The sequence below is a fragment of the Alexandromys fortis genome, unplaced genomic scaffold, assembly GCF_014885135.2.
Source record: "Alexandromys fortis isolate MF-2015 unplaced genomic scaffold, M_Fortis_MF-2015_v1.1 scaffold_23, whole genome shotgun sequence".
Taxonomy (NCBI): Eukaryota; Metazoa; Chordata; class Mammalia; order Rodentia; family Cricetidae; genus Alexandromys; species Alexandromys fortis.
The window spans coordinates 3,969,143-3,996,472 of NW_026067907.1; the positions used below are offsets into that span (position 1 = coordinate 3,969,143).

The 27,330-nt window shown below is 42.3% G+C and overlaps 1 protein-coding gene across 1 annotated transcript in view; it reads right to left on the reverse strand.

Moving 5' to 3' along the window:
* The window catches only part of Nox3 (NADPH oxidase 3), a 58,884-nt gene extending 32,218 nt beyond the window's left edge, over window positions 1–26,666 (reverse strand). Inside the window, exons 1-9 of the mRNA XM_050135828.1 lie at window positions 26,604–26,666; window positions 25,908–26,003; window positions 25,689–25,799; window positions 24,327–24,411; window positions 16,396–16,541; window positions 13,684–13,865; window positions 10,438–10,567; window positions 4,901–4,993; window positions 2,639–2,892 (exon numbers count right to left, since the gene is read on the reverse strand). Of these exons, the coding sequence (XP_049991785.1) occupies window positions 2,639–2,892; window positions 4,901–4,993; window positions 10,438–10,567; window positions 13,684–13,865; window positions 16,396–16,541; window positions 24,327–24,411; window positions 25,689–25,799; window positions 25,908–26,003; window positions 26,604–26,651 (1,145 nt within the window). The 5' untranslated portion in view covers window positions 26,652–26,666. The remainder of the gene's footprint in view (window positions 1–2,638; window positions 2,893–4,900; window positions 4,994–10,437; window positions 10,568–13,683; window positions 13,866–16,395; window positions 16,542–24,326; window positions 24,412–25,688; window positions 25,800–25,907; window positions 26,004–26,603) is intronic.
* Window positions 26,667–27,330: the final 664 nt, after the last annotated feature.

Sequence of the window (27,330 nt, forward strand, 5' to 3'; positions counted from 1 at the left end):
ATCTTTTATTTGAACCAGAAGCTTACTGATTTGACTAGTCTGGTTAGCAAGCTGACTGCAGGATCACCTGTCTTTACCCCTCAAGCACTGGGATTACAAGCAGGATGCCATGCTAACCCAGGGTTTCAGTGGATCCTGGAGAAGTGAACTTGAACATCACAGTGAACTCCCCATCTGCAGAGCCATCTCCTGAGGGCTGGATGAATTCATGCTTTCGTGTTTATTCACCTGTCATCCCTTTGGTCTGGATTCAAGGTTTAATGTAAAGCAGGAAGTTACTGTCTCACAGCAGCTGAGTCTTCCTGGCTCCTTGATGCTCACACCATCAGCCTCCTGCCTCATTTTTCTGAGCTCAGAGCCATTAGGAGCTAACACTACTATTGGTATATCGAGGGTACTTGGCTTTTCTTACTTTGCAGCCAATTGTAGTAAGTCTTTCTGGGCACTAATACATTATACCAAAATATATGGAATATGATAGCTAACCCTACATCAAATATTAAGCATTACTGTGATCTCACACTAAGTGTAATCTAAAAACGTAGTTCTCACAGAATTAGACAGTAGAGTGATGGTTAGCTGGGTAGTGCTGGGAGTGGGGACAGGGGGGTGGGAGGTGTCAGTGAAAGGAGAGCTAAGCACAGTGTACAGGAAGGACACTGCAGGGACCACAGTGTATAGCAAGGTGATTGTATTCAGTGACAATTTAATAATCTTCAAAAATGCAAAGGGAGCACACATTAATGTTCTCATTGTGGAAGTGCTAACTAGGAACTGTTCACTAGATGAAATAATGTACACATATAAACATAATGTGTATAAACAGGGCAGATATACAAATGCAATGCACATGTACTTCAAAGCGAGTACATGTTAATGTTCTCATTGTGGAAATGCTAACTGCTAACTAGCAACTGTTCACTAGACAACATAATGTACACATATAACCACAGTGTGCATATGTAAACATAATGCAGATACCTAAATGCAATGCACATGTACTTCCAAAATCATGCTCTACACAGTAAGCACATGTAATTTTATCTATCAGTTAGCAAAGACTAAGAAGGCTGGGAGGGTTCTATCCACGAAGGACAAAGGGGTGGAGCAGATGTACCCAGAGAGGCCCCAGAGATCAGATCACATGAGACCTCCCAGTGTCACTCCGTGGACAAGAAGCTGCCCGCAGCGCTTCTGTGGGTTGATGGAAAGCTTGTTGGTTGGCGAAGGGAAGGATGTTTGACCGACTGAGTAGCTGGATCCACACAGAGCAGGAACAAGGATGGAAAAAAAAGTAAAGGTTTGAAACTTAGCAGTGGAGAGGATGGGCAGGCATGAGGGAAACTTGCGGACACTGTAACTGTGTTGCACTGTGTGTTGTGTGTCTGTGTGTCACTTCCTTCTACACTTGCCCCTGATTTTCAGTTCATTTTAACATTAGAATTCAGTTTCATTCTCATCCTATATGACTCATCTTTAACAGGAAGGCCTGCATCCCTTCCATCCACTAGACACAACCAGTGTGGCATGCTAATGGTTCCATCTTACGGGGAGAGTGGGGAGGAGGGTGACAAGCTCATTTCATTTTGTGCCTTAGCCTTGTAAGGGTGCCTACCTAGTCATCAATAAATAGTTGTCAAATTAAGTGAGCTAAAGGATATATGCTGGACTGAAGGTGTTAGGTTATGTTATCTTTAGGAGTCTGACATGGTTCTTGGTCCTGGAGATACAGGAGAAGGGTGACAACATTGCCCCTGCAGGGACTTCAACATAAGTATGCGCCACTGTGTTTTTAAACTAAAGCCAACATGTAGTGGCCGCTGTCCCCCAAGAATGGTACCAGTAGACTTATTTTTTTAATGCTTTATTGAAATATTTAGTTTTGTCTCATATTTTTCTGTTTTCTTGATTTTCTGGGGCCCTATCCATGGACTTCATGTACTGTTTGTTGGATGATCCTATAGGGATGGGAATCGACCTTCTTGTTCACTTACAGGAGCCAAGGTAAGATCATGCAGACAGGGTTTCGGGTCAAACACTTGGGCTTTTCTGAATAGGGCGTGTTAGGGGTAGAATCATGACCGACATGAGAAGAAGCCCCAGCTCCAGTGCCTTGTGCTGTGTTTTTGAAAACAGGGCTGCAGAGATGAGTAGTCTCTATGTACATCTCCTATATGTTACCGTGTGGTTGCATAGGAACAGTACAGGTTAAGTCCCATTGACCAGAATAGAGCATCCTTCTTCAGGAGACCAAGCTTTGCAAAGACAGCCTGAAAGCCCCGTCTGTGATGGGAGAGAGCTCACAGGGTTGTCTGACTCATGGCAAGCCGTACATAATTAGACAAGAGCTACTTTTGGGTCTGGAAAGGAAACCGTTCTTTCTTCCTGGATCATCGCCTACTTTTGTTGAACATTTATTTATTTTTACAGAAATGTACTTGCTTCTTTTAAATTATACATTTTATGGAGGCTTTCTGTTTTTTCTTTTCTTTTTTTTCTTTTTTTTTTTTTTTTAACAAACTCAAGCTTGCAGCCTGTTCTAAAGCCACCTCCAAGTCTGACAATTTGTTGCTACATTTAGATATTTTCCTGTCTGAAGTACTGAGACTGGAATAAAACAGTGACTCCGGGGTCTCACCTTGGCATGCTGCAGAGCTCACTGGGGGCCTGCCCCTCTGCCCCAAAGGCTTTCAATAATGCCTCTGTCCAGTCTCCAGACGCGCGGATGTGCACACTGAAGAAGTCCTCCTGGGGAGCGGAGGTCAGAGTGAAGGGGTGCCATTCCAGCGGGGAAATGGATGGGCATTGGATGAAGATGTACTGTCCAGGCGCCATCTTGAAATCACGCTTCTTCATGTGAAGTTCCAGGACTGCAGACGGGTGACTCACCACCTACGACAGAGCAGAGAGCTGTGGGGATTCTCACTCAGGTAAAACAAGGGCACAGTCGTCATTCTGTCAAAGGCTTGAAAATCGTTAACTGGTTTATATTTCCTTAGAACATTTATATTTGTCGCTGCTTTCATGCCTGGACTTGCAACTTAAGCGATAATAGAGTTCATTGTGCAGGGCACTGTGCTTGACTCTTAGTAACTGCACAAGGAGGCAACAGAGCAGGCATGTGACTCCACGCCCCCACGTGATCAAACTTCCCTGAGCCCAGTAAATCATTTCTAACTGAGAATAAGTGGAGATGAATGGATAGCCCATAATTTTACTAGAGTGTATTAAAAATAGTTACCACATCATCTTCAACTCAAAAACAAAAACAAAACAAACAAACAACAACAAAAAACCTAGCAGTGATGTGTTACCTTTGGCAGTTACTTGAGTGTTTTCTCAATCTCTTGAGAATTAACCCTGCAATTTTCTTCTTAAAGGGAAAAATACCAATCTTCCACTTCTTTCTAAAATGTTTTATTTGTTGAGGGTTTTTTTTTTTTTTTTTTGCATTGTCTTGTTTCTGAGTTTTTGATATCGGGAATCCCTGTGACACTTGTACAAGGACTTTACACTAATGGTTTGTCCGAGGACAGAAGGAGTTGCCCTCCCTAGACAGCCATTCTTTCATGAAAAAAGTCTCTGCACACCTCCACGTTCTGTATAGCAAACAGACACAAGAACATAAGCCTGCATGGGAATACTGGGACGGCACGTTTCCATGTGAGGAGCCCCTGACAGCGTTTCAATCTTTAGTTCCAGGATTCTGCTCTCCCTTCTGACACTGCCTCAGATGAAGCATTCTCCTGTTCATCTTCTTTCAGTGAGACAGCAAAGGATTGTGGGGCTCTCTTCAAATTGTACTAATACTGGAGAGTGGGTAGATGGACTGGCTGGTTTTGTGTCAACTTGACACGAGCTAGCGTCATCAGAGAGGAAAGAGCCTCAGTTGAGGAAATGCCCCCATGAGATCCAGCTGTAATGCATTTTCTCAATTAGTGACCAATGGGGAAGGGCCCAACCCATGGCAGGTGATTCCACCCCTGGACTGATGGCCCTGGTTTCTAAAAAAAAGCAGGCTGAGCAAGCCACAGAGAGCAAGCCAGTAAATAGCACCCCTCTTTGACCTCTGCATCAACTCCTGCCTCCAGGTTCCTTCCAGCCCTGCTTGAGTTCCTGTGCTAATTTCCTGCAATGATGCACTATGACCTGGAAGTGTAAGCCAAAAGAACCCTTTTCTCCCCCAACTTGCTTTTTGGTCATGGTGTTTCGTCACAGCAATAGAAACCCCAACTAGAACAGTAGAGTAATTTTTACTTCTGTCAACCCACGGGTAATTCTTTTTCTGCCTATCCGTTCCTATCTTCCTCCAGCATAATGTAGAAATTAATCAGCCATGAGGACCAATAGCAAGATGGGGAAGCCCCACCAGAGAGCACACCACTACACAGAATAGAGTACAGGCTATGTCTGCTCTCTCCATCATAAACCTCCAGCACCTTTTCATATCCTGAACCCGTGGCTTCATTCCAAGCCTGTGCTCAGTACCCCCAGGTAAGCATGTGCCTGCCTGAAGCTGTATGGATGATTCTGGAATGTTTGCAAAATTCCACCTTGATACGGTACCTGAAGTTACTATGGTCAGTGTAAAGCATTCTTTGTGGTTCCCTGTCTCTTCCTCACTAGAGAGAAGCAATAATAAAGAGAAATATAGCTAACTCCAGCACTGCGCCGTAAGCCTTTAGCAGAATTCTATGTGCCAGCATGGAGCCTTGATCCCTGGCTCCAGTAAAACTGGTCACACTGAAAGATGCTCCGATACAAGCAATTATTAGAACAGAAGATGAGCCTCTAAATTACAGGCAGTTCTGCAATAAAAATGGCAAATTAAAAACTTGGGCTAATAAAAAATTTTCATCTACACTCAGGCTTTTATTCAGACATAAAGCTACACGCATACCTTGGTAATGACAACTTCTTGTTGGAATCTCCAGAACCTAATTATTCTTTCCCATGCATACAAGACCACGGGGCCCAAAGCCCATTTCCAGGCCTGGGGGGAGAGAGGAAGGGAGGAAAAGAGAGAGAGAGAGAGAGATGAAAATCCAAAAATTTCTGATTTGAACCATATCCATTTATAGTACAACGAGACTAAGATATTTCCCTTAATATTGGCCCAGCTATCAACAACAAGATGTCTCTGTGTACTAAATATGATAACATTTAATTATTTCTTAAAGTCTACAATCTTATTTAAGAGATTAAATTCTCCTCTATGGGTTTTTATGCTTGCTTGATCAATGGTGCCTTTATGTAATTAGAAATAATTGAATTTTCAAAGAAATAAGAAAGGCAGATTGGTGTTTACATTATGTATGATAGGGTCGTAAATGCTCCCAAACCCACTCAAAGTCAAAGGCTACAAAAAGCATTTTTCAGCTGATGTAAGAAGTTTCAAATAGTAATTTTGGGAGCAAATAGAGCCTCACAATTAGGGGATCTGTTGGAACACAGACACCCACAGCCCCACGTATACACACACGCGCGTGTGAACACACACATTTTGTTATCTAGAATGAAAAAAAATCAAGCTAGATTCTTTAACACCTCGAGTCTCAGAGGATCAGAACAAAGGCATCCACAATTGTCTGGAGACCTATGAGAAGGAAAATTTCCATACTGAAAAAATTACTGTTACTAAATACTTGCTTATGATGTATACTTTTTTGAGTATAATCTTCATTATAGATGACCCATTTTTTGGCAGCCTATTGTCTCAGGTGTTGTGTATACCATAAGAGATCTTTCTCTAGTGGATGGAAAGGAATGGAAACATAATTTTTTTTGTGGTTCAATGTCAAACATTCCTGATATCGTATATTTAAGGTATCGATATATGATAACCTCTTTATTTCATGGAAGAAACCAAGGCTCAGTCTGATCAAGCCACTCCTTCAGTATGATAAGATATCTGGTGAAGATACAGGCTTGGCTGGAGCTGGCATACAGTCTGTTCTTGTAGGATCTCAGCTGCCTCGCTCAAGTACTAACTAGACAGCAGGAACAGAGTTCCATTACTTCCTGTCTGACACCAGAATAGATCCCGAGGCTTGCTTTATAAAACAGCAAGAGATTCCTGAGCTTATTGAATTTTTAGCATGTCAAGGGTTTTTGTTTTTGAAATCTTGCCTTAATCTTATAGAGAAAAAGAAAACATAAACAAACTCCGATTTTCTAGGAATGTGTCTGAGTTGCCTAGGAATGTTTGGCTGGATCTCAGAGAGCCTCATTGGACCTCAAGGTTGGAAAATGTTCTTAAATCTCATTATTCTAAGTCTACAATGACCTAAGCTCTCCAATAACCTTGGGAGCAGGGAAGGACCATCCTTCTTTTGAGTCTGTGTGTTCTTTTTACACTCACTACTCATTTCCTTACTGGCTGTCTGGCTCCACCTCCAAGACCACAAGCTTTTTGATATGATTTTTATTTCTTTTAAATTATCTTTCTTATTTTTAATTTCTCCCTCCCCTCTTTCTTCCTTCCTTCCTTCCTTTCCTTCTTTCTTTCTTTTCCTCCCTTCCTCCCTCCCTCCCTCCCTCCCTCCCTCCCTTCCTTCCTTCCTTCCTTCCTTATTTGTTAGTCCTGTATTCTTTTTTTTTTTTTTGGCATGGTACTTGTCTTCATCTATCAGCCCTCTCTTCTTCTTTCCTGGGGGCCTCTTGCTTGCTTGACAAATGCTAGAATTTATTCAGGCAACACAAAGCAATTTGACCCATTTACTCTTTTCTGCCTCAGTGGGATTCAGCAACGTGTTCAGAATAGCAGGGAGGATAAAACCTTTTGTCCACTCGTGCTAGGGTGAGGCAGTGAAGTTGATTAGAGAAGGAAGAATAAGGGAAATGGCAGGAGGATGGAGCTGGACCAAGAAAACGAAGCCATGCTTCCTTATGCTCGAATAGACCAGAAAGTATTTTAAGAAGTAGTTTAGGTATTTAGAGAAATGACAGCAGCAATTTCTACAGGAGAGAAAGATTTGCAAAGACATTCACGTAGTCTTTGTGTATTTTCACAAATAATCTTCCATATCCATTCGAAACCCACGTTTTAGACATCACACAGTTCATTTTAGTGGTGTCCAATCAGCCATGGCCTCTGATTTTTCCACATTGATGAAATGGAATGGGTTATTTTTCTTTTCATGGTTAGTCGGGAAGGAGCATGTAAGCCATTAATCCTTGGCTCTATCTCTTTTCTACTATATAAATTGCTCCAGGAGGAGATAGGGAGGCTTATTTATACTGTGATACTCCCAGAATTCCTTTGGGAGTTCAGGAGTGAGGGTGAGATACAGCTAGTAAGTGATGTTAGGAAAGTGGCCCAACTGTGGGCATCAGCATAGACAGGAGTCTAGAGATGGAGAGATCACGCTCCCATCTCTTAGCCTGTATTTTCAGATACACCATGAAGTGTGTGTGTGTGTGTGTGTGTGTGTGTGTGTGTGTGTGCGTGCGCGCGTGCGTGTGTGTACACGCATATGTGCATGTATGCTTTCGTGCCTGTCTGCCTGCCTGCCTCCAAGGTCAACTTTGGGTATTGTTCCTCAGGAGTCTTCCACATTGGTTTTTGAAATAGGATCCCTGACCGAGAACTGAAGCTCACTGATTAGGCTGAGGTGGTTGGCCAGTGAGCCCAACAGAGCTGCCTGCCTCCACCTGCCAGGGTTCAGATTAGAAGCCCACTCTAATGTGCCAGGCTTTATGTAGGTGCCAGGGATTGAACCTAAGTTCTCACGCCTTCATGCAAAGCTCTTGACTGACTGAGTTCTCTCCTCAACTCATATCTTTGGCTTTTGTATATTTTAATTTTGTATTTTTCAAACTGCAAAATGATTGGAGAAAATTCTTAAGTTCCTGCCAAGCTTTTGAATGTTTTGGGTTTATTCACAGAGATAAAAATGATGCTGGGAACACATAAAGGAAGTCTTGAAAGAAGGTCAGAGATTTGGAAGGAATATCATAGGCTGTGGGGAAGAAATGACAGAGCCAGGTGCAAGGTCAAGAGTTTTTTTTTTTGTTGTTGTTGTTATTTGTGGTTTTTTTTCAAGGCGTGGCTTTGCTTGGATTGTGAGCCCTTTGTAGCTGAGGCGACACTTTGAAATACTCTCAACCTCACTTTCTCAATTTCTTAAAAGGCCAGAACTGTTTAGTATGTTAGCTTACCTAGTACTGAAAACCAATATGGACGCTTAGCTTTCCTGTTTCCTACTCCAAAATTGTTCAGAAAATCACAGTATAACGAATGCATTACAACAGAAGCGAGAACGTCGATTTGACAGCAGCAACAACAAAACTTGATACCTCCACTTTTATTCCTGCCAGAAAATAGGGGCAGACTGGCTTTGATTTTATTTTATGTGTGTGGCTATGAATACGCTATTTTTATAGGCAATAATCTCTCTTTGTGTAAGTTTCCCTTGAGTAAGTCCTGTGCAAGCGTGGTGACATACCACTTGATGGTTGTTTACTGATTGGCTCTTCCCTGGCCCAAACGTTCCCTCTTACCCTTTAACCTTGTTCCTAGAAAGTGGGAAAAATCAGAGCCGTATGATTCTGATGCACGGGGAAATGAGCTAATTCCTTGGTGAAGGAGGACCAAGGTAGACTTATTGCATGAACAACTCTCAAATCTGCAGGCTTGGGTGCCTGTGAGATAGGGAGAGAAAAGAGGGCAGGGGATTTCTCTGGACAGTTTCTACAAGGTGATGGAGAAAAGGTTCTCTGATTCCACATGTGTCACTGATGGCTATTTCTACAGACAAAAATCTTCGTTAAAAATGCCCCAGGAAAGAGAGGCAAAGAGGACTAAATTGAGTCTTGTTAAGCGGTGTTAGGTCTGGTGCAGTGAAGCAGGGGACCCCTCAGTGTCCTTGGAATGCCTTTCTGGTTCAGTGTCTATAAGACATCAGAGGGAATATTGTCCAGCCCAGCCAAGCGGTAATTGCACAGCCTACAGACGCTTTGGATCAGGACCCATTAAAAATAATGGGAAAGGGTGACGCTGTGCGTTTCAGTGCACAGAGGTGTAGCTGGGGAGCTAGCAGGAGATGGGGAAGTTTCCCCTCTTCATCGTAACTAATGCCAGCATTCACGGCTGGGAGCAGCCCCTGGTCTGTATTCATGAAGTGTGGGAGAGTATTGATTTTTTAATGGAGATGTTGGGGCTAAAGATTTTAGAGAGGTACTCACGCTCTTCATTAATATGCAGGCCAGATAGTGGCTGCCAAGAGCCGAGTTTAAGACAGAGACAATCTATCCACGGAGAGTTGAGTCTAAGACAGAGACAATCTATAGCGGCCATTAAAAGAACCACAGTCCAATGGGCACGTAGCTCCCATCTCTGGGTTTTAAACATTTCTCCCAGCAGTTTCATCCCAAAAATATGGCACTGGATTTAGTGTATTTGAGAATTTTTTAAAAAGCAATTATTTGTATTTTTCTGATGTCATTGTTTAACTTCCTAAATCCTAAATAGGTTATATGCTATTATATCCTATTATCCCATTTTAAATGATACATATTTTGCGCACTCATTGCCCCCTAGTTTTCATTTGTTTTGAGACAAGGTTTTATGTCTTCCAGGATGGTTAGTTTTTTGGGCACCGCCTATGATGACTCTCTTGCTCCCATGGTCTGCGTGCTGCAATTACAGACTATGCTACTATGCCGGGTTTATGTGGTTATGAGCTTCAAACTCAGTGCTTTGTGCGTGCTAGGCAAGTACTCTACCAACTCGCTGCAGCCTTGGCCTCCTCCCCTTTTTAATGTAGTCTTTTCATTTATTTTCGGCCACATGTCAATTGCCCAGTTAAACCAACAGTGTGTGCTTTCCGAATACACTGGCGATCAAACGGGAGGATTATTCCTGTTTGCTGATGTCTCCAACTGCAGTGGCTGCCACATACCCAGAAAACACCACTCTCAAAAATCTGTGGACACTATCATTAGATTAATACTCAAATGAATTAAATCTATTCTTGGCTAGCATTGAGTTTAAGTAGAACAAAAGTAATTGGACATCCCTAATTCTTTGGACTGCAAAAAGTTGTAGAAAGGAAGAAGAGTAGGCTCGTGAAGAGGCTGGGTCCTCTCAGATCCTCAGGAGGCAGGCAGAGGGAGAGTGGGGGTGCAGAGGATGGAGGGCGAGCCACCAGGCTAACTCCCTCAGAGCCATTACTCCGCTGTTATGAAGTCCTGCAATATCAGACATCCATATTTAAGCCGGAGTAGAACACATTTCAAAGCTGAATAAAGTGCCTTTGGCAGTAAATCGCTTTTAAAATTATCCATAACTCGATTTCTCCATTAGCCCTCTTAATAAAGAGTTGGCTTCATCTAGTGGTGACATGGGCGGTTCTTTTTTCCAAGCCTATAAAAGCTCTCGTTATTTTAACTGTGGGGACAGTTATTTTTAAAATCAGCTCCTGGGTTCACTCTTACCGAAGGTTCTTTGCCAGAAAACTGAGGCACAGGGCAAAAGGCAGCTGCCTGCCATTCAGCGTAGCGGTCTCTGCAGAAGGTGACATTGTGCAGCCGGAGACTCTCTGGAGTTTGGCCTCGAACAATCCGACTTAGACACACACACACACACACACCACCACCACCACCACCACCACCACCACCACCACCACCACCACCACCACCACCACCAAAACAAAACAAAAAAAAGCATGAAAATGTCAGGCTGATTTTGTGCGGTGTCTTTATACAGATTTATACTCTGCAGTGGCTTCCAGAAAAACACTCCCAGCTCTTGAAACTTGGGCTGTCATTCACTTCCCTCGGCATCTTTAAAAATAGGCATTTAAAAAGCTTTGGGTAACTTTGAAGATCCCAGAAAAGAAGTACCCTCTCTGTGGTACCCTGTGTCACATTGAAAGTGTCTATATTAGAGAATTCATAATGAAGGAAATTGTTTGAACACATCCTTTTGTAGACTGTTGAATTTAATTAGGTTTCATCTCGCTCTGATTGCTGATTTGGGCTAATTGGCTAACTTCGTACGACTGGTTCCTTTTGCAGATTGATTTAACTTCTACCCTTCTTAGCTTGTATCTGAGTGCTTAGAAGTTTCAAGAGAATAAGTCCAAAGAAGTGCCCGGAATAATGGTATTTGTTTCCCCCAGTGACCTCTAGTGGGCTTAGCATTTGACAAGGTCAAAACGGGTCACTTTGAAATGTGTCTTTGAGGCTGTATTGATAAATTTAAAAGTAGAGAGAGAACCCTGAATGAATGGAGCGCTGGATAAATAGTCCTGTAATCCTACTATATTGCACTTGTTACAGATGCATGACTAACTGACCTTTGCAAATTGCTTTGGCATCAACTCTCAGGATGACTTTCCTGACTTGTAAAGGGCCAGGCATTGAAGTATTAGAATTGGGAGCTGCCCAATTCCTAGGTGCTTATGAAGAAAATGCATTGGTTTATTTTGAGAAACTAGTTTCTCATAGACCAAGAAACATCAGCATCCCAGAGATACATGTTCTGGTTTGGCTGTGGAGTGGTGGTGTTCTTTGGCATTGTAGGGTATGGGGGAAAGTAACCATAATGCTCCTGGAACTAGTCAGGTGTCAGTTAAAAACAACACGTTAGCCTCTGACTCTGCTTCTTGTTTACTGCTTCTTGAAGCTTGATAGCACTTGTTTGAGTCAGGTGAATCTCCAGGGCACAGATAATGGTCACCTGAGGTAGGTGTATAATGAGTGGGAACCAGATTGTGGACATTATGCATTTTGGTACATTCATTCTTAGATGTTAGGCAATTTTCCCCATGGTATCTATAAGAGGTTCTAGATCATTCCATCTGTATATTAATTAAAAATGTAAAAAATTTAAGATTTCTCTATCTATACCATTGCATAATAGGTAGACAGACTAAGGAGCTTTAACGCCTTCAGCAATCCTCCTTCTACTTGGCATTTTGTATAGAATTTGCAAATCACTTTTGATGTAAACAGTAGCTGCAGACTGTGTCAAGAGGAGATTAAATATGATCCTTATCCCCAAATAAGCCTTTCAGCAAGATTGCAATAACTCCAGCATTCTCCTTATGAAATATTTTTTTATGTACAAAAACATCTTCAGCAAGTGACTGACCATTGGGATCCACTCGTGTTTCAATACATCCCCTGTATTGAAACCTGCAGGGGATGTAGGTTTCAAAGGTTGCAGGAAGATTTTCTATGTTAAGAGTTTTCTTCCTAAAATTAATACAAAAATCAGTAGCCTTTCTATGGACTAACAACAAACACGTTGAAAAGGAGACTATAAAACCATTCCTATTAATGGTAGCATCAAAAATACCTAGGAATAAACTTTCCAAGAGATAAAAGACCTCTACTGTGAAAAATTTAAATGTCTAAAGAAAGAAAAGGAAGAAGACACTAGAAAATGGCAAGACTGCTCATGGATTGAGAGAACTGATGCTATGAAAAATAGCCATTTTTACATTACAGACTCAGCACAACCCTAATCAGAATTCCCATGACATCATTCACATAAATAGGAAAAAAATCCTAAAATTAATATGGAACCACCAAAGACCCCAGCTAGCCAAAGCAATCCTGAGCAAAAAGAACAATGTTGGGGGATTACCATGCCATATATCAAGATACATTGAGAGCCATAGTAACAAAACCAGCATGGTACTGGCACAAATACAGACATGTAGATCCATGACACAAGACAACTACATATAAGTACAGCCATCTTGTACTGGATAAAGTTGACAAAAATGAACATGGGAGGAAAAACAGCATCTTCAATCACAGATGCTAGGAGAACTGGGTGTCTATATGTAGAAGAATGAAATTAGACCCATATGTCTTACACAAATATCACCTTCAAATTGATCAAAGACCTCAGTGTGAAACCTGAAAACACCAAAACTGTTAGAAAAACCAGGCAGAATCCTACAGGATTTGGATGCAGGACAGGACTTTCTGAACTCTCCTTTCACTCAAGAATTAGGGCTAATAGTTGACAAAGGTGACTTCAAGCAACTAAGACAGCTAAGTACAGCAAAGGAAACAGTAAAGCCAGGAGGAAGCTACCGAGTAGGAGCAAATGTCTGTTATCTACACATCTGATAGGGGATTAATGTCCACAGCATACAAAGAAGTCAAAAACCAGAGTTAAAACAAACAACCCAGTTTTTAAAAAATGAGATATGGATCGGAACAGAGTGACCTCAAAAGAAGAAATAAAAACAGTTAAGAAATATCTCAAAGCGTTGAACATCCTTAGCAATTATAGAGATGCAAATTAAAGCTACTCCGCGATTTGATTTCCTCTTCAGCCTGTCAGAATGGATGAGACTGAGAAAACAACTGAGGAGAAAAGCTGGTGAGGCTGCAGGGAACCTTCATTCACTGTTGGTGGGGCTGGAAACTGGGGCAGCCATTATGGAAACAAGGTGAGGCTGCAGGGAACCTTCATTCACTGTTGGTGGGGCTGGAAACTGGAGCAGCCATTATGGAAACAAGTGTGGAACATTCTTGAAAACCTCAAAATAGACCAGCCATCCCACCCAGCTATACCACTCCTTGGCATGTACTCAAAGGTCTTGGCAAATACTTGCCCAACCATGTTCACTGATGCTCTGGTCACAATTTCACCATACTCAGGGAATATGTGTACACAGACACTCAGATCTGAGCATCTGGAGTACAGCATGGACTTACCCTCCTCCATGGATGGCCAGACTGATGAAGAAGATGATGAAAACATGGTGTGTATACCAGAATAGCTCATAAGAGGACTGTCTGATGCACTCGGTTGAAGAGGTCATGATCAAGATCAAAGCCAGAGAGATGACCAGGCCAGTGATCCCCGAGACTGTCATTAGGAGCTCAGTGGTTGTGCTCTAGGAGATGCAAAGGCCACCAAATTAATATTTGGACTTTTGCACTTGGATCAGGATCAGTACTAGAGGAACCAAGCAAAGAGCAGTTTAGAGTGTTGCCTCCAGTGCACTGGACCTCAACAAGTCGCAGGTTCACTTGAAGAAACCAGCTGGGCAAATTTTTCCCTCTTCCCCTGTCTTACCATGGATATTTACTTTGCTCAAGTTTTTTAAAAAACACTCCGCCATTAAGTACATATTTTCCATTTCCACGAATTAATTTTCTTGTCAAAACTACTATTTTGAATCGGTACTAAAAAAGCATTTGGAGAACAATGCTGCAGAATGAGCTTGAATTTCAAGTTTTCAATTTTTAAGATTAAAAATATGGCTCGCCACGCTTAATTGCATCTTAACATTAATAAACACTTTTTTTGGGGAGAGGCTCCTTAGGGACGCTCCTAATAAAGCAGTTGCACGCTCTGCTCCCCTGGTGGATCTGCCTTGCTCTAGCTTTTTAATTGGAAGGACCATGACTTGCATTTCCTTCATATTCCCTCAGGGGGCCTTGGAATGGGGCTGGGTAAATCCTCTGTGATCAATAAGGGTACAGCTATTCTTATCTGGTGAGGACTCCCCAAAGGGCAGGATTCTGACTCGTGAGTGTGAGGGACAGTGAAATAGCCGTTGAGGATATTAATCGCAAGGTGTTCTGTTTCTATCGTGCGTTCCCATATTCTTGCTTAGTCATTAGTATTCACGCCCCGTGTTCCCATCACTGAACCAAATACAGCTCAGTAAACTCACACTGTATCTTTTGTCAGTAAAACCTCATTAATTTAGGCTGCTTTGAGATCTGGAAGTAATTTGGACAGGGATTTCTCCATCGTTTACTTTCTTCTCGTCGCAGAGTAGGAGAGTGGAATAAACTGGAAGAGGGTATACGTAAAACATTTTAAATATTTTTTAAAGTGTACTCAGAACTTCAGAAGTCAATGTACAACATTTAATGAACTAATTTCAAATCATTCATTTATTATTATTAAAACAGATTTCTCCTTGTTTCCCTGTGATACATTTCTGGACTGGTCTGAGTTGCCAAGAATAGTCTAAAATAATCCCGCTGCATCACCTATGAGTTGCTTCAATGTATGTTTTGAGTTATTGATAATCATCTCTCCAAATACCCAAATTAAGGGGCTTCTGAGCTTAATTAGTACTTACCTAGTATGTTGCTTCTAAAATTTTGAAACAACTGTGTTTGAAGTAGCTTAATTAGCTTGTTAAATTGCTTTAAAGGTTATTTATAATAAACACTATTTATTTCATAGTCTCTTCAAGATGTTGAGATTTATTCTTGAGTCTCTTGTGAGCAGTGAATTTTGTGAAGCCTTAGTAGGGGGAAAATGTAGACCCACACAGGTGGCCAGATAAATTCTGAGATCCAACAAAATGGCATTAAAGACATTTCTGCATGCTTAGGGCATCTGCGGCTCTGATTTGTAGCTAGGAAATTTGTGCTTCTAATTGCTGTCAGTTAAGAAAAGGGAATTTGGTTTATTAAAGGCCTGATGTTGGAAGTCTTCATGAGAGAATCAAGTATTTGACTTGGAAGAATCTCCTCCTAACTAGAATCTGAATTTTCTTTCTCAAATAAAAGAACCTGAGCAAAAGCACGGCTTATAGAGAGGGCCCAGACAGAAAGATTCCTATCTATGGGGTGTATGGCCTTAAGACTTTTCTTGGAAAACAGATTATTTTTTTCTAGACAAAAAGAAAAAAGAAAAAAACCCTGGTCTTTGTTCCAATATGGTAGTCCCTTAGAAAAATGTTTGGATGAACCATTAAGAGAAGATGTAAGGGTGGGGTAAGGGAGAGGAAAGTCTTTACCCATAGGATGCTGTGGCTGTTTTTATTACCTTTACCATAGGATGCTGTGACTTTATCATTACCATAGGATTCTATGGCTGATTTTATTTTTTTTCTTCCCAGAGGCACTGCTATTCTGTACCTTTAGATATTACCATGAATGGAGTCACTAACCATGCAGTTATCATTCTGAAATGACCTTCTTTGGTCAATGTTTGGTTTTGCAAACTAGCTGTTCACACATGTGCCAGAATAGGAGGTGCAGAGAACAGACCCAGAAAACAATCTGCAGGTTGAAAATGGAGCATCCAACCCATCACTTCTGGATTTGGAGGGTGAATGCTTTATGAATCTAACATCAGTGAAGGAAATCTAATCAGGAGCCACTTTCAAAATTCATAGTATTAGGGCTTTATCAGGTTTCTGCATTCCTAAGATATCACGTACGTACTTTCACTATAATTTAATTAAGCAGAGTGTGTTTTCTCCTTGCCCATATCATTCCAGCCATGCTAATGGTTGCAAAACTAGCTTTTAAAAAAGAAAGGTGAAATTGATATTAGCATTTGGCAGAAACCTCTTTTATCCAGCTCTTTTATGTAAAGCTTTTGAAATCTATTGTTCTCGGTATCGGGATGGGAGGAGAAGGATTCTGCAGAAGCAAGACCAGGCAAGAGCTCACCGTATTCAAGGTGCGGACAGGATTGAGGTAGCTCTCATTTGGAGCATTGCCAAGTCTGGAAAGTGCAGCCAGCAGCCCCTCAGCATCCTTGGCCTGACTCCGGTGGTAGCGCTCCATGTTGAACAAGTGTGCCACAGTGTGGATCGCTGAGGGTGAAGAGACATCAAGCATAGGCTGTATCAAACTCGCCCCTTCTAGCTCTTTCGAAACGCCATGCTGCTACCTTAAGTTTCTCTGTTCTGGTTTTGGCAACCGACAAGAATAAGTGATTTATCTATGCAGCTTTCCCAGTGTCTCGAGTGGAGTGGGACATATGGTGAATAGTTTATCACATGCATTTTAATTATATTAAAAAAATAAAGCCATCTCAATTTACTGTGATTTAATTTTAAATATATAATCATTTTGGAAGTGATGTAAGTCCTGATATCAGAACATAGTTATTGTGCTGGCTAGTTTTATGTCAGCTTGACACAAACCACAGTCATCTGAGAGGTGGAGTCTCAAGTGAGAAAATGCCTCCATCAGACTGGGCTGTGAGCCAGTCTGTAGAGCATTTTCTTAATTATTGATTGATGTGAGTGGAGCCACCTCTGTGTTGGTGGTCCTGGAATCTGTAAGAAAGCAGGCTGAGCAAGCCACGGGGAGCAGGGCAGTAGGCAGCTCCCCCTCCATGGTCTCTGCATCAGCCCCTGCCTCAAGACTCCTACCCTGTATGAGTTCCTGCCCCGACTTCTTTCAGTGGTTGAGACAAATCAATCCTTTTCTCCCCAACTTGCTTTTTTGTCCTTGGTGTTTCATCATAGCACAACAGTAGACCTAGCAAGGCAGTTATGTAGACAAGATAATTCATAAGGAAAGATGATAGAGTGATAGGGATGGAAATACAAAGCTTCCTGAAGAAATAAGAAAGAATTATTCCAGGATATGATGCATCATTCACTGCAGTGTATGTTTATTTGGCATATAGGTTAATGCTAGGGAGAGAGTGTCTTTACATTGTTTTCAGACATATTTTCTGTACTTCTCATATATTATACATGTATGTGTGTATAGGTACATACATATATATTTATATATGTATATATATATGCTTAAGCACACACACACATTCACACACACAGATGATTCTTACAGAATTGAAATGAGCCAGTTCCAGTATTTGTGGAACCAAACATATTCTCTCTGTACTGTTAAGTGAATTGTGCTATTTAATTCTGAGAGTTGATGTTTAAGTGCGAGGCAAAGAGGATAAATTCAAGGATACAGTATGATTTGGTCTGAAGATTCTGCATCCATGCTGCTTTCTCCTAGCTCGGGAACTCTGTTGGGAAGTCAGCCGTCACCTTATCTCCATGGAGACCTAGGTGGGTGGCCAGTTGACACACACCATTGTGATCAGACTCCAGTGTGAATGCAGGATTCATTATTCAGGACATAGTTATTTTCCCACTTTCATAGCTTCTTCTGCATCCTCAACAGGAAGTAGCTGTGCCAGCTACTGTTCTAGTCTGTACACATTGTGGGTGTGTTACAATATTTTCCATGGTTGTCCGCTGTGATTGGAGGTGGGGCAGAATGAAGGGAAAAAAACCCAAGCAGCTTCTGGTCTGTCCCTAGCACCTGTATAAGAACTGGGCACAGCAGTTCAGGTTTATGACCTCAATACTGGGTGGGGCAGAGATAGGGAGAGAGGTTGAAGCCTGGAATCGCTGGACAGCCAGTCTATCCAAGAAATATGGTGAGTTCCCACCTCATGGAGAGACCCTGTCTCAAAAAATACGGTCAAAAACAAGAGAGGAAGACACTTAATGCCAACTTCCGGTCCCCATATATACATGTGCACAGGCATGAATGCATGCACACAAGACACATGTATGCAGTTCTGAATGCACACACAAGACACATGTGTACAGTCTTTGTACACCCGGGCCATATTGTTTATTTTGACTAACTTTGCTATTTATTCTAAATAGCTCCTGCTGGGAACTTAGCTCACACTCGGATTGTCTTCCTGGGGTCCTTTGGTGTGGCAGCACCCTGGCTCTATAGCTAAGGCTCTGCCCTGGTGTCTGAGGTCATCACCGCAGTTATCCTAAGTGTTTGTTTCCATTAGACCCCTCCCCCCACTCGCTTCTTTCTCATTGCTTTCTTTCATTCCCCCTCCAGGGAGACAGGTACCGGGGCATTCCCATTTCCCGGGAATGGAAACTGATGTTCATATCATATTAAGGGACTCGTTTACCGATGGACCGTCTAACGCCAACTGTCAGGAAGAAATTTTTTTTTTCTGACACTCCTCTCCCTTGTAATGAGCTGTTGATCACAATCTGCTTCCGATTAGTTGATGTCCACAAGAGAATCTAACAGTATTAAATTAAAATGTGTGGGATGGATGACTTAGGGCATGGAGCTCCTGATTCTCTTCTGTTGCCAGGTCTCTTCTCTTTGAGCTGAAGACGCTAACCAGGTGGAGAAGGAAACCCAAGACACCTCTCAAGAGGTGACCTCTAAGGACTTTGCCAGAACTATGGTACCCATATTTTTCAAGTACTTTAAAGCTTATATATTAAATGTTTCTTTGCTTCTGCCTTCTCCACCTTGGTTTGGCTTAACAGAGCAGATTAAATACATACTCTTTTAGTTATCTCAGAGACCCCCAGGATAAAAAAAAAACCCAATCCCATTTTGATCGTGTAAATGCTTTATTTTCCTCTTAGAGTTGACCTAAGTTGAAAACTAAAAATAGATCTGTGAGATGTTAAACTCAGGATTTCTGGGACCTGGAGGTCACAGGATAGGTATTGCTCTTTTCCCTTTCAGACACTGAATTTTCTCCCTTTTTCTAAAACATATGTCTTATTCTTTTTAATATGAACAATCAAAACATTGTGGTGTGGCAGTAGTTATTTCTGAAGTGGGTGTAAGATGCTGATGCATTAGTTTCTAGCCTCATCATCATTGAGATTAGATTAGGTTGGGTGTTAGTGTTTAGCAGAAATAACACCGAAGTGGATGCTTTTCAGTTACCTAGCTTATTTCTGCCTCTATTTTCTTATCTGTCAAATGGGTAGATTGGGCAAAAAAATACCCATGCCACCCCCACATGGCATCTTAGATCCCTCCTATCACGTGATGCCACCTGATGCTTTCTCTGAAGCTCACTGAAAATGCTTATCATTCAAAAAGAATCTACAGATGTGAAATTCATATGTTAATTTGTTTCCAGAACTCCACAGTGAGTGATTTAAATGGGAGAGCTTCCCTCTTGCACTGAATTCAATGCCCCGACTGAAAATGAGTTTCTTCTGTGCCCTTGCCGACTTTCCACGGTATACTCCGTTGTGCCTGGCAAAAGCTCAAGATACCTCTTTCTGTAACCCATCCCGACGTACCGCGCTGCCAGCGGGTCTTCCTACAATTTTATTTTCTCACCCAAATACTTTTCGAGAGACCAGCTATCTTGGCAATGCTGTGCATGCGCATTTAATTGGTCTGTGAACCTCTGAATTCAAATAAGGAAGTTTTATTGAAGGGCGGACAAAAAAAAATCATAAAGGCTACAATTAGAGCTAGTTGCCCCAAGAAAGTACCATTTATGTCTTTCTTTTCCTTCTTGGTTTTCCCCCTGGAGATCAAAGGGGGAATAATTGAGAGGATCTTGGAAAGGGGTCAATTCTGGTACCCTTCTGGCTGCCTGTCAGATACGGCAGAGGGTCTGGAGTTAGGCACGCCTTAATTAAGGTAGCATGGAAGCGAGGATCTAGGAGAGGATCTCCCCCCATGCTTCTGAAGTCAGAATCTGGCTGCCTTTCCAATGCGGGACCTGGTAGAGAACTGATGCATTCCCGCACGCTGTGAGCCATGTGTTTGTAAGTCACATTAAAACCTAAGAGGCAGGACTCCGGGTGGAGCCTTGTTGACTCTCTGCGTACCTCCAGTGGAAGTGGTGAACCGGTTGGTAGCAATTTGTTAGAGGTCAGATCTGGAGGAGTTTGTGCCTTTGGGGCAGTCTCTACCTAGGGAGGTCCAAATCATTATTTTCTCAGTCCCTTTATTCGGTAGCCTCTCATCTCAACCTGCCCCTGCTCTGTTTATTGATGTTTGCGAACTAATTTTAGCAACTCATCAGGAGTTGCACTCAGGGTAATTTTACACCCCTGAAACCTGGCAGACTCAAGCTGCAGAATTTGCAGAAAGAGCTGTGTGGGTCACAATTTACAACTTGCGTTGATGGAAACCCAGGCTCCAAGTACTGCTTTTCAATTGGAGGGGTCCTCAAGGTCTGCCATGGACCAGGGAATCCAGAAAGATCCACGTTAATAAGAACGTAAAGGCCGTGAAACTACGATTTTTATACTAGTGGGCTTCCAGGTCCCTGAACACGATTTATTCGCGGTCGGAGGGGGTTTGTGCTGATCGTAGGCAGGCAAGCAGGAAGGCAGGAAGAAATGGCTCCTGTCACTGCCTTTTCCGTGATGCCCTTGATTAGAGAGCATTGTTTTACCTCTTCCCTCCCCTCCCGAGCCTACATCCACCAGTCTCTAATTACATCCTTTAGTGATCCCACCAATTAGAGCCTGCGGTTCAACTTCTAGGGGAACGGATGAGAAATTAGAGGTTGGCATGCAAACTTCTCCGCGGATGCATTTCTTCCAAGGTTACACACCTCTATTAAGCCAGTTGGCCGTTTGAGAAGCAGCATAATGGGCGAGGCTAATAAAATAAGCTCAGGGACACTGCAGCTGCTCCCCAGTGAATACGGCAGAAGGACGAACGAGGAAAGCAAGGTGTAGCTATGAAACTGGGGCTTTGCCCCCCCCCCCAAAAAAGCACAGTTGCTAGCCACATTTCTTAGTTAATGTGAAATGCAGTAATTGCTTTGTCAAGGATTGGACGAGGGAGAGCATTTCCCTTCCACCACCCCGCCTGCCGTGGTTGGGCTGGAAACCACAGCAGCGGGGCTGGTTGCCATGGAAGACCGGATGAGGGTACATTGCTGGGAGATACAGCTCTGACCCTGGCAGGGTGAGCCCCAGGAGATGTCCAGGAGCAGAGTCGAGCAGCAGGAGTTCAAGAGGAGGGGGCTGGAAAGAATACTAATGCCCTTCGGAGATTTTTGAGGGGAAGAGGGAGAAAGAACATCCTGCTTTTTCTCCTTGCAGCAGAATGTGAATTTATGATCTTGAATGATTAGCATGGTTTTGAATCCATTCATCCTCCAACCCTGCTCCATCCACCCAGAGCTCGGGCATTTGTGTCTTGTACCCTTTCCTATCAATCTCTCCAGCCTCTCTCCAATGTGAGTAGATGCCACCCGCCCAGCTTTGATCACATCTGTTGCAGTCTTCGTATGTTAGTGACCAGGGCTGCTAAGATTCGAGAGATACCCCATGCCTCCGGGGCTCTCAGAGACAGGACTGTCACTCTTGTTTAGGAGTGTGGCATGTAGAGGAAGCAGGGATCTAGGACAAGTGGTCAGACAGTGGGTCCTTGATATGGTAGTGCCTTACTCAAGGAGGACCATGAAGGAGAGGGAATTTTGGCAGAGGGAACATCTAAGCCAAGGCATCCAGGACTCTGGAGAGTACCCAAGGGGAAAAGGCAATGAGGGTGTGGCAAGTTAGCTGAGGAGTCCATCTGCCATGCCCTGGGGTTTGATTGACCTTATTTGCAATTACACAGTGAACGAACAACCCCATATTCTTCAGATTCCCCAAGTAGATTTAATCCATATATCTTACTGAGGCAGAGCAATTATATTGCTATTGATGCTCTTTTAATTCCACAGAATGCTGAAGAGACCCACTCTGAGCTCACATAGCCAACCCCAGAGGAACAATAAAAGAATCTTGACACGTGATCCTGGGCAAATACTGCTCACACTAAATTTCACACCATCTGGAAACAATGCAGATCACAGGGGCCTCGGTCTTATCAGGGCCCTCTGCTCATAAGAGACATTCAACGTATATTACCTATGCTTTTATACTATTGATTTACGAATACATACAAAGAATATAAACCCAGAGGTTTAAGAAGAAAGCCTTTCCACAGCTCACATTTTTATGTAGCATTTATGTCCCTTTCTGATAGATTTTAATGACCCTCCCCTTATATCTTTATAACTTTCTGCCTTTAAGCTATGTATAGTGATAAGATCCCTTTTGCCCCTTTACTGTGTTCAATCTCAATTCCTAATGCAAAAATAAGGAATTTTGATTTTATTTTTGCTTTTTTTAAAAAAAATAAAAAAATAAAAAACAAGGTTTCTCTGTAACTTTGGTGCCTGTCCTGGAACTAGCTCTTTTTTTTTTCTTTTCTTTTCTTTTTTTTTTTTTTTAGTTTTTAGAGACAGGGTTTCTCCGTGGCTTTGGAGCCTGTCCTGGAACTAGCTCTGTTCTGTAGACCAGGCTGTTCTCGAACTCACAGAGATCTGCCTGCCTCTGCCTCCTGAGTGCTGGGATTAAAGGCGTGCGCCACCATCGCCCGGCTGGAACTAGCTCTTGAAGACCAGGCTGGCCTCAAACTCACAGAGATCTGCCTGCCTCTGCATCCCAAGTACTGGGAGTAAAGGCACGTGCCACCACTGCCCAGCTAAAAATAAGGAATTTTGAAGATTTTTAAAGCAAGCCAGAGATTCCTAGAATTCCTTCTGGCTTCCTGGTCTGTGCCTGGAACCAGCCCACTGCAGGGAGCTCAGTGCCCTCAGGGGAAATTAATTCTGAGTTTTGATAGTTTCAGAGTGTGGCAATGACTTCCATTTCCAAGCTGATGTCTGTATATACAGGCATTGCTACTCACTTCCAAGGGCTCTAAGCACACAGGTGTATTCTGCGGCATTCCTTCCTGGCCCTGAGAGGTGCAGCTAGACCACTCTTGTCTCTAACCCTCTATCCGCCAACTGTTTCCTCTAGGGCTTGACTTTGTTTACATCAAATTCCTCACAAACCACCAAGCCCTTCTGTAAAGCGGATCCTGAGTTGGTTTGATCTGGCGGTTAAGACAATCGGTGGGGAGACTCCTCTCCCCACGTCTCACTGCACACCCAAACTTGTGTTAATTGGCACTCGGGCACCGTCTGTCATGTCTTGTTGCTTAATTAAATTCACATTTGTTTTGAGTGTTCCTTTTACTCTGCTATTTTTTATGCATGAGAGAATAAAAACAAATGAGGAAAACATTTTATAGTTAAATTAGTTTGAGAGGAAGAGTCCCGAATCGTAACTCTTTATGGTTCCGGTGGCCTTTACTTCAATGTCTTTGTTTCCCAGCAAAACCACAAGTCAGCCTCCCCTTTCATCTTTTCTTCCTCCTAGGTGTCTAACTTTGAACACAGATACTAATTTCTTCTTAAATGACAGTGTAACAGGGAGAGTAACAGCTCCTCTGACTATATAATGTATATTTTTATGCTTCCTTTATGTTCACTAACTCAATACTCTTCAGAATCCAGTTCACATGACCACTCTTCTGTCCTTATTCTGCCTCTAATTGCAGAGCTAAGGGTAAGGTATCCTTACCACACTAAGACAAACATTATACTATCTGTGTCTAACATTCCCTAAACGGCAGTAGCCATTTTTGATTATATGAGTGAGATTTTGGATATAAGTTGATTTTAGTTTTGGATTCTGTGAATAGCAAAATGCTCATTTAAATAGGCATCTATTGTTGTATTACAAATGAGCCTCTTATTCACAAACAAAAGGAAATTTCAATAACTTTCCTTTGATAATTGAGGGATGATTATGGAAAAACTCATTTGAGTATAGATTAGAAACTGAAAAATAATGTAAAGGCAAGGTTTCATGTGGTCAGATAAAAGGTCAAAGTTTCTTTTCTCTAGAGGTGAGACTTGGAGAGATGGGAACAAACTATGAAGTTAGATAGTACCGAACAAGCCCATTAGACCACTAGCAAGCTCTTACCCGCATTAACAGCTATCCCGTAGGCAACAAGTTTGTGGAACTTGAGGTTTTTGTCCAGTAGCCTTCCCCATGGTCCCCTGCAGCACTGAAGCGTTAGAACAAAAGAACAGATGAGTAAGGGGTGGACGCAGAGCTAACATCCCCCTGAGACCTCAGAGGTCAAGACTTGGGCTCCACCGACCTCTGTGTTGCTTCAGGTCAGGACACAGGATGTACAAGCCAGTGGCAACTGATCATAGCAAAACTAAAATTTTTTACCCGTTTGGAATTTCAGCTCAATCCAAGTGTGGGAATTCTTAGATCTCTGGCTATAACTCAAAGCCCTTAAATAAACCTTATAGCCATGCCTCTGTCAGCTTAAAGGACACAGAAGCATAACTGCCACCCCCATGTGTTTTTAGTGACTCAGACACTATTTCTTATTAGGTAAAGAAAGCTGCTCTGCATCTATGACTAATATGCATTAAGCTGGGCTGATTCCACAATGAAATATTTCTTCTGATAAAGGTGCCTGGCAATCTTATTTTCTGCATGTTGTTTTCATGCAGAGAGGAAAGCAGGTGGTTAGCTTGGCAAAATAAATATGGCTACCACGCCCTGATAAGTCAGAATCATCAGATTCCATCCAGGCCCCGGGATGGTGGTTACGGTAGGAACTCGGATGCTCCCTAAGTGGAGCCTGTCTCAACATCATATTTCTCTCTCTTCAGTCAGAAATATCTGCAGTTCAAACCGCCATAATCCTTTCATCTCCACAAGGGAAACAGTGGAGTGACAAGTCCAATGTCCATAACAAACACCAAAGTCAAATCAGAGGTACTGACCTTCGGTTTTAATTAGTGTAAACACAAATTACTGGGAGTTTTATAGGAAATTACATGTTTTTCAGTCACACTTGTAGAAACAGTTTGTGTGTGTGTGTGTGTGTGTGTGTGTGTGTGTAGAGTTGTGAGATGGGGTTTGCATATCAAGTGTAGGTACGTGTGTGTGTGTGTGTGTGTGTGTGTGTGTGTGTGTATGTACACAATCCAAAGTCAGAGAATATCAAGCTGCCTACTCTTTCAGACTTTGCTTTATTCCCTTGAGATTAGGGCCCTTATTGAGCCTGGAGTTAGTCAAGTTGCTGGCCAGTTAGTTTCTGGTGAGCCTTCTGCCTCTGACTTACAGCAGTGCTGGTGTTACACATACACACACACACACACACAAATACACCTTGCTTTTTACATGAACTCTGGGGATTTGAACTCATATCCTAAGGTTTGCATACAAAGCATTCGTACCTGCTGGGCTGTCTCTCCAGCCTTCAGTTGCAGTATATTAGGAATAAACAACTGAGCTTACTTAAAATATTTTTGTACTTACTACACTCGTTCCTCTCACCAGCGCAATGAAGTTCCGGCTGACAGGTAACAGAATTAGCATGCAGTTAAAATTGAGGCACGCTGCAGATGCTCGGGCCCATGCTAGGGTAGACTGTCCACAAGTTAGAGACATGAAAAGAAGGGAGAATGAAAACATGGAAGCTCGGAAAAATAGAAGGCTTTTCTGAAACAATAACAGATTGTCATTAAAGCTACTTACACCCAGAATAACTCGCGTGTAAAAGAAAGCCTCCTCTTTGGCATACCAACAGAACGTGTCAATAAACAGATAGAAATTTACTGCCAGCCATGAGAGCTAGGATAGAGCAAAAGGAGACATGGTCAATGCCATTGTCCACCCCTAATTCCCCCATTCAGAATCACCTGGGCTTCTTCGTCTTTTCAGATGCTATGGAGAGCTTGTCAGTATTCATCAGAATTGTTCATCCATTTATTTCTTACAGATTAGATTTTAGCAGTGATTACAAATAGGAAGAAATGCCTAATTTTGCTAATGTTGTTTTAAATGCGTGGGGTCAACTTCAAAGTATTTCCTGACAAGCCTGGACTCTCCTTAGTCAACAGGGATTGGCCGTGGTGAGAAGAGGTGGGACATCTTTAAAGAACTCTAGAAAAATGACAAATTCACAGGCTAACTAAAAGCTTCATTTGTTAGAGAGCTGTACTTCTACATCATGCAAAACAAACTACTTGACTTGAATACTTAAGAATGAACTGAATAGGAAAACAACTTAGCACGATTCTACAAGGGTAAATTAAATAGATTCAATGAACGTTTGCTAAGAAGTTTTCAGTCTCACACTTAACTTTGTATTTCCAGACTTAATTGTTTTTGAAATGTCGCCATCCTGAGAATGAGTGACTCTTAGAGACAACTAAGGGGAGTGGTACTCACCACCACCACAACGGACACACTCTCGTTCAAAATCCAGCACACCGTCATGACGCTTCTCGTACAACCGACACGTTATCCCCTCCCGTTCGTCTGAGCCTGTGTGCTGTGTGCTTAGCAAGGGGTTCCCTTCTAGATCATTTCATCATTTTGTCTTGGGGCACCTGTTGGGAGCAGCTCTCATGGAATTTCTAATTAAGGACTTAGTGCCAAGAGCATATCATCAAGCTGAAGCGCTTCATAACCTGGTTAAATACAAGTCTCTGTCCTCCAGTGATTGTCCTCTTCAAAGAATTCAAAGGGGAAGAAACTCATTTCGTTAAATTGTCTTCATGCCCATGTGCCATTCATCTTCTCCATGATTACAGTCATGATGCTAATACGTCTGTGTGCAAATCTGAGAGAGAATCTTATTTATGAAGACTGCTGGGAATAGTCAAGAATTTCCACCCAATGTTCCCCACATTACTGAGTCTTTTCTCCTCTCCAAAAGTCTCAATAGAAGGCAGAGAGAGAGAGAGAGAGAGAGAGAGAGAGAGAGAGAGAGAGAGAGAGAGAGAGAGAGAGAGAGAGAGCTGAGAAAATAGGGACTGAACCAATTTCTAGAATATTGTGCAAAAGATTCTAAAATTCCCAGATAGGAAAACTCTTGTAAACTTAATAAATAGCTAGGGAATGATGGTGAACTCCTTTAATCCCAGCACTCAGAAGGCAGAGGCAGGTGAGGTGG